Source organism: Poecilia mexicana, unplaced genomic scaffold (genome assembly GCF_051168715.1).
Source record: "Poecilia mexicana isolate PSO_F unplaced genomic scaffold, ASM5116871v1 scaffold_16, whole genome shotgun sequence".
NCBI lineage: Eukaryota > Metazoa > Chordata > Actinopteri > Cyprinodontiformes > Poeciliidae > Poecilia > Poecilia mexicana.
In genome coordinates this window covers 12,492,690-12,500,488 of record NW_028263385.1, presented here as the reverse complement: position 1 = coordinate 12,500,488, position 7,799 = coordinate 12,492,690, and the positions used below count along the sequence as shown (strand labels likewise).

The 7,799-nt window shown below is 41.5% G+C and overlaps 1 protein-coding gene across 1 annotated transcript; it reads left to right on the top strand.

The window, feature by feature from the left end:
• The first annotated feature begins 3,343 nt into the window (after nt 1–3,343).
• On the top strand, nt 3,344–7,613 carry tubb5 (tubulin, beta 5). Its single transcript, XM_014987123.2, has 5 exons — nt 3,344–3,493; nt 5,794–5,902; nt 6,062–6,172; nt 6,263–6,507; nt 6,621–7,613. Exons 1-5 carry the CDS (start codon nt 3,437–3,439, stop codon nt 7,431–7,433), a joined length of 1,335 nt encoding a protein of 444 aa, XP_014842609.1. The 5' UTR covers nt 3,344–3,436; the 3' UTR covers nt 7,434–7,613.
• Nucleotides 7,614–7,799: the final 186 nt, after the last annotated feature.

The window sequence follows — 7,799 nt, the reverse complement described above, 5'->3', positions numbered from 1 at the left end:
TGAAAATATACAGACGTGTTCATTTTGTGGTAGTGCAATATCTGTATTTTGTTTCCTCTGAGCAAAAAGTATAAGTTAATTTTATTACTAGAACATAAATAAAAGCACAGAAAGTATTACAGACCATGTACCTGGGGTGTATTAGAAAACACACTAATATAATAAAATACAACCTTTTTTAAGTTTACAAAAGTTTGTATTAATTATACTTTAATAAGATAATTTTAAGTTTACAAAAATATAGATTAAGATATGCACATAGTCTAATTTAGGCATATAAGTGTGGTTCATGTTTTAGTTTATTATAGCATATTTAATCTATAAGTGTAAGTCTTGATATGTATTTACTCTTGAACTTTTCTATATACTTTACAGAACAAGCCAAATGTGTTTCACTATGCTGTTAAGTATGTAAAATATAGTTTACTCTAAGTAAACTTCAAGTATTCGGCCAAATTAACTACGTCTTTTTAAGGGTCACAGAGTTAGCAGGCTACTCTGGAGTTCATTGTGTTCATCAGTTGTTCAACCTGGGGGAAGAAAACAGTCTCTGTGACGTCTGGTTTTTGTAAATAGCTCTTTGCACCGACTTGAAGATAAAAGTCTAAAGAATTTGTGTCCAGGATGTGTGGGGTTGGGATATATGTTACCTGGCCTTTTGCTGACCTGACCTGTACAAGTCCTGGATGGAAAGACGGTCGGCTCTAATGATCCGCCCTGCAGACTCAATAGTTTGGTACAGTTTGGACCTGTCCTGTTCTGTGGGGATAAGTCAAACCACAAAATTATGTCTCTATAAATTTAAAAAATATAGTAATCTTACTGGGATTTTTTAAATGATTATTTCTGCATTTTAAATAAGCAAACAAAACTGTGATTTTAAAGAATTAAAATAAAATAGCAGCTTCACCTTATTAATGGAAATGCATATTTTTTTTCTAATCTCAGGAAGTTGAACGTTTCTGTTTTATTGGCTGAGAACAAAACTATCTAAGAATAGGATTTGGGTCACTCTTTGTTCACCTTCATTACAGATATATTTAGCAACATTGACTGAATGGGACTGTTTTGGAGTATAAGTTGCTGGATGTTGGTGGTTCTGTTCACAATTACACTAAAATTAAAGAAACAAACGTAGCTAATTACTTTATAATGTACCAAACATATTCCATTTTAATCAGATTTAATTTTCTATGTAAAATTTTTCCGAAACCCTTTTAATAAGAGTGCATCTGCATCCGCTGCATGTTCTGCTGGGCCACATTTGGACCATTCTTGAATTGCTCAAAGGGGCCTAACAAATGTATTTCAAGGGCCACAAATGACTCCTGGACCACACTTGAGACACCCTGTTGGCCACTTTAATAGGCACACCCTCTTGGAAACATGATGGAGCCCCATTTGACTTTAGGACAGACTTCATCGTTGATGTCATGTATTTAACAAGGTGACTCAAACATTTTTATGAAATGTTGTTCCCATGTCAGATCAGCTGTGGATTTGTCACAAGCTTCTCCCACAGACCAAATGTGCTCTAGTGAGTTGTGGTCTGATGACAGTGGAGGCCGTTGGAAAACAGAGAAGTCGTTGTCAGGTTTAAAAAACAGTTTCAGGTTACCTTACAGGCTGGGTTAAAATCTCAGACTTTGTGTTTCCTTCTGGGGGTGGTTGAATGTTATTTGTGCGGCCATATTTTTCCCAGCAGAACATCACCGAGCAAAATGATGAGCAGGTTTTCATTTATATGACCTGTAAGCTGTAGAAACAATGATGACCTCTGTCTGAACTATCAGCCGCTAAGCGACATAATCTCAGTTCTCTAAAGCAGTTTTATGTGGTTTGAAACATGTCGACATTTACTGACTTTGATCTCTGATGGCCTGAAGCATAAGCTGCTTGCTGACAAAGCACTCCACTGCTTTCCCAAAACTTCACTCATTCCCTTATATAGTGATTTTCTCTTCAAATTTAAACATAATAAAGTAAGAATGTGCAAAATATTATGACTTTTAAATTTGGATAATATTGTTGTAAATAAACAAAGAACCTCCAGCACTAAAGAATCACTTCAGTTATTGTCATGAATCTCATATTTATTTTTGGGCTTTTAATGGCTTGTTTGTTACTAAGGTGCAACAATGATACATTAAATAACTTTAATGAGAAATATTGGTGTTTTCCGAATTGTTAAACATCAAGACTAATTTCTTTTCAGCAGGTTGGACTAAATAATGAAACTGTGACACAATTAACTGTCCTGACATGACTCACTCATGCTGAAAATATGTAGATTATGCTTACAGCTATGGACAGTGGCAGAAAAATAAATATCAGTTTAAATGACCTGTGCCGCTTCTACAAAGAGGAGCAGCCACAATTATATGAGAAGCTTGCTAATCGCAAACAATTAAACAAAAGAAGGTATGGTACATCTGCAAGTTATGATATTTATTCAAATTTTTGATGGGGTGTTGTATATATTTTTGGCTGGACAAGCACATAAGAAATGAAAAATTTGCTTGGGGATATACCCAAGAGCTTTTTTTTTTTTTTTTTTGTCAAGTCATTCTATCCCCACCTTCCAAGGCCTTGCCACCATAGACAATGATCCATATTGCTCTTATAAAAACTACCGCTGATGATGAATGTGTGTAAACCTCTGTCTCTAGCTGAATAGTGTGTATTATTGCCCGTCTTTAAATCCATTTATTTTTCTCCCATTGGCGTCCTGCATGTAGCCGCATTGTTCACAGCTCTACAGCTGCCCGATAGTTCCCTTTAAAAATGATCTCATCCATTTACATCCAGGCTTTTTAATAGAGGGTTGACTATTTTCTGGCATTCTCCCTGCATTCAGAAGCAAATAGGCAACTGGATGAGGCAAGGGAAGAAAATGCACATAATGTATGCTCCATCTGGATACACTGAGGGCATTAAATCTGACTTCCAAAATCAGTCAAACTGATCTGGTAGTGAGATTTTTTTTCCCCTGAACACATACTGAAGAGGACTTGAGTGAAATTGTCCCCATTTCCCCCCAGTTGGACACGGAAATGCCCGCCATCTGTTTCCTATAACGAAGGCGATACGAGATGATTTGTCATGGCTGACCCAGAAAACAGCTGTAAGAAATATTTCTGGACACCAGCTGGCAAAATTTTGATCAATCTCCTTTTTTCATTTCCACTCCCTGATCTGCAGCATCGTCGCTCCTCCCTGCCCAGATCCCCTTCTCCTCCCCCAGCCTGTCCTTCGCAGCCAATCGGCGCTGTGGAGCCGCTGCATGTGGGTGTATCCGCGACCCCCACCTCCCCTGGAAACGCTCCAGCCTTATAAATCCATTGTCCAGCGCGAGCTCTTGAGGCACCAGTCGGCTCCTCGTGCTGTGTTCGCAACCTCTCCTCGCTCTTTATCTTAGAAAACTTTCACTTCCACAATGAGGGAAATTGTGCACATCCAGGCCGGCCAGTGCGGTAACCAGATCGGCGCCAAGGTAAGAGAACACAGCATTTCCTCTACTAAAACCAACCCTCCTCTTATTTAATATATTCAGTTTTAGCTCATACAAAGACCTTTTTTTTGTGAATTGTGAATATAACTATTTATTTTCAGTGCATATATTATCACTCATTAAGTTACACCAGCAGATCTTTCTTTGTGATTTTCCAGTTGAATTTTGTGCACTGCGGTAACTGGTGGGAGGGTCTGTGCATTGATATAACGGTATACCGGGGGTCTTGATGTCTCGACGGGGTCCCCCCCCCCACACACACACACAACACCGGGCGTGTCCGCCTTCCCAACACTTTAGCTTCAGCTTATCCTCAGACATTGTTGAAGAGGAGAAGAAAGAGGTTACACAAGTCTGTTCTCTAGTTGTCACAGCCCCCCTCAGTCAGACCAGTCTGCCTTCCTTTGTCTCCCAAAGGCAGATATGACCGGTATTTCAGACAATGAGTGGGAGTCTGGAGGAGAGGCCTAGTACTTCTCCTCTTCCTCCCTATCTGGATCAATAGCTCTTATTGATCAGGGTTTTTTTTTTAGATTCCCCAGGCTGTGTAGAGGCAGACTCCAGTTCAAGCGGTCTAGAAAGGGATCTAGTGGAAGGGTGTGGCATGAATAATTGTCTGAGGCAAAAGGGAATTTCTAAAGTATTACCGATATTGTCTAAAAGCCTCCATCATAATGAACATGTGCAGTAGTTGTTGATGATCTACGCACATATTTTGATGTATTTGACCTAATTATCTCTTCACAAGTGGTGGGATGTCAGCACAGTCTGAATGGGAACCAATAAATCAATTCATCATCCACTCAGTCTTTCTCTAACAATTGTATTCTGCAACAAAAGAGCTTACTGGCCTGTTATTATGGCTGTCTTATTGTTTCTTTATGTTACAGCTGATCATTTCATATGTTTACTTCTAATCTTCAAGACTGCATTACAGCAATAGGCTGGATTTTAAAAGGATGCATCATTATAGTCATGATGCAGTACTGGCAGAGGTGCTTATGTCCTGGAAAGCCAGGCCCTCCTTTGTAATCGATGTCTTTCCTTCCATAACCAAATTAAGAGAAGGGTGGGGGAAGACTGGAGGAAACAGCTGATGCACAGTGGATGCAGAGGCAATTGCTTTAATCTGCATCTGCTTGCATTGTCTCTGTAGACTGCTTATGACTAATGCACACGGCTTAAAATCAGTATTCATCTTTTTCTTATACTTGTTGCTGTAAATAAGGTTGGACAGGTAATCAAGTAAATGTTTATTCACCTGAATTCACTATTTTTGCTCTTTGTTTGACTAAGCTGATAAAACAACGACTGCTGCCCTTTCAGATAAGATCTCTATTTGTTTCCACTCCCTCGGGATCCATTGACTCAGATGTCCAGCTTCTGTGATTGACAGAAATGCTGAATGCATACATTGCAGGGATCTGGGTCAGGGTGTGGCATTTTTTTCCTGCTTATTGTCCTCATTCTTTCACTGTGATTCTTCATCTTTACTGATAGCCATCTATTGTGTCACTGTCAGCCTTGCGTCAGTTCCCTCATCTCTGTTTCTGTTTTGTTTGGTGCAGGTCTTTTGTTCTTCTCGACCTTATTGGGCCTCGGTTTGCTCCTGAAGGCATTACTGATTGCCATGCATCGATTCAAATGTCATGATTTGCATTCCACCGCTGACTCCCAAAGTAACTGCTTGCCCACAATACGGCTGATCCATACAAAAGAAATCACAATTTTAATAAATACATTTTAAAATAATAAAACATAAATAAATTAAAAGTGAAAAAATGTTTGAAAATACGGTCAAAGCCAATAATCGCCTGCATAATCACACTTGATTTTTGTGTGGGTTTGTTTTTAAAGATCTTGAATGCGGTCTTTTTAAAAAGGGCGAACAAGACTTGAATACAGACGGTCACTGTCCTCCCGTGTTGAGCAACTGGATGCAAATGAAGTTTATTCGCAGTACGGCGTGCAGAGTGATCTGTAGCTCCTTTGTGCTGCACCTCCATCATATTTTACATGTGAAAGAGCTGCGTTCTGCAGTGTCATCAGCTGGCGGCTGTAGAAATATTAACAGCTGCGTTGCAGGAAATGCTTTTGATATGACATGCTTAAAAGGGGAGGTGGGGGGGATTTTGGCCTAACCATCAGCCTGCAAAAAAAATGCAATCCCACTGCTGTTTTAGCCATTTAAATGCCCCAGTTTCATAAACCGCATGGTTATATGAAGTGTTTTTTTTATTGAAAGTAACAGTCATGTGATCACTTCCATTTTGTGTCTGCAGTTCTGGGAAGTGATCAGCGATGAGCACGGCATTGATCCCACAGGGACTTATCATGGAGACAGTGACCTGCAGCTGGACAGGATCAGCGTCTACTACAATGAGGCCACAGGTTAGCTTCCCTCTTAAAAACTATTTAATTAAACATTTTATAGCTCATTCTCTCTGGTAATGTCAGAAGCTTATAACAAATTTTATTCTTTTTTTAAAATGAGCTGGTTTGTTTCTTTTGCTCTTCCTCTTCCATTGTCTTCTTCTCTTTCTTGTGCAGGAGGTAAATATGTACCGAGAGCCATTCTCGTGGATCTGGAGCCTGGAACTATGGACTCTGTGAGGTCTGGGCCCTTTGGACAGATCTTCAGACCTGACAATTTTGTATTTGGTGAGTAGAAACTTAATAAATCTTACTATTTTATGAATAAATACAAAAGCATCAAGAAAAAAAACACCTCAATTTCTGTCTCCTCCATAGGCCAAAGCGGTGCTGGAAACAACTGGGCCAAAGGTCACTACACAGAGGGAGCTGAGTTGGTGGACTCTGTTCTGGATGTGGTCCGCAAAGAGTCAGAGAGCTGCGACTGCCTGCAGGGCTTCCAGCTTACCCACTCTCTTGGTGGGGGAACAGGATCCGGAATGGGAACCCTGCTGATCAGCAAGATCCGTGAGGAGTACCCCGATCGGATCATGAACACCTTCAGTGTGGTGCCTTCCCCCAAGGTAACTGGTCCTTGTGATGGCATATGATCTGTTTGGGATTTAAATTTAGTTTGATTAGCCGTAGGTTCCCTATTCTGAGATCATAAGACTGAATAAAAGTTGTTTATCTGCAGGTTTCAGACACAGTGGTTGAGCCGTACAATGCTACCCTGTCAGTCCACCAGCTGGTAGAGAACACAGACGAAACTTACTGCATTGACAACGAGGCCCTGTACGACATCTGCTTCCGTACCCTGAAACTGACAACACCCACCTACGGTGACCTTAACCACCTGGTGTCCGCCACCATGAGCGGCGTCACCACCTGCCTGCGATTCCCCGGCCAGCTCAATGCCGATCTCCGCAAACTGGCCGTAAACATGGTGCCTTTCCCTCGTCTGCACTTCTTCATGCCTGGCTTTGCTCCCCTCACCAGCAGGGGCAGCCAGCAGTACCGTGCCCTGACAGTTCCAGAGCTCACCCAGCAGGTGTTCGACGCCAAGAACATGATGGCTGCTTGCGACCCACGCCACGGCCGCTACCTGACAGTGGCCGCCGTGTTCCGCGGTCGCATGTCCATGAAGGAAGTGGACGAGCAGATGCTAAATGTGCAAAACAAGAACAGCAGCTACTTCGTCGAGTGGATCCCCAACAACGTGAAGACCGCCGTCTGTGACATCCCACCCCGTGGTCTTAAAATGGCCGTCACCTTCATTGGCAACAGCACGGCCATCCAGGAGCTATTCAAGCGCATCTCTGAGCAGTTTACAGCCATGTTCCGGCGCAAGGCCTTCCTCCACTGGTACACAGGTGAAGGTATGGATGAAATGGAGTTCACCGAGGCGGAGAGCAACATGAACGACTTGGTGTCAGAGTACCAGCAGTACCAGGATGCCACTGCTGAGGAGGAGGGCGAGTTTGAGGAGGAGGCCGAAGAGGATGCCTGAAGATGTGAAGTCAAGAAGTCATTGCCAAAATGAAACTATGAAAGGAACAAACTACAAGTAACCAATACCCCCACATAGACTCAATAGCATTACTAGGAAAACTTAACTGTGTTCAAACTTTAGGTTGCAGTAGAAATCCCCTGTCATTCAGTACCAATAAAGTTGACAAACTAAACTAAACTAAGTTCTTGTCTGATTCTTGTGGTCTTTTCCTGGTTACAGGTATTAAATGACATGGAGATTGCTAGACTAGAAAATGTACTAGACAAAAATCAACATCACCTGATGGTTATACATGAATATAGCCAATATATGAGGAAGATTAATTTCAGACCCACAGGATGATCCTCTCCATACCCCACTTCA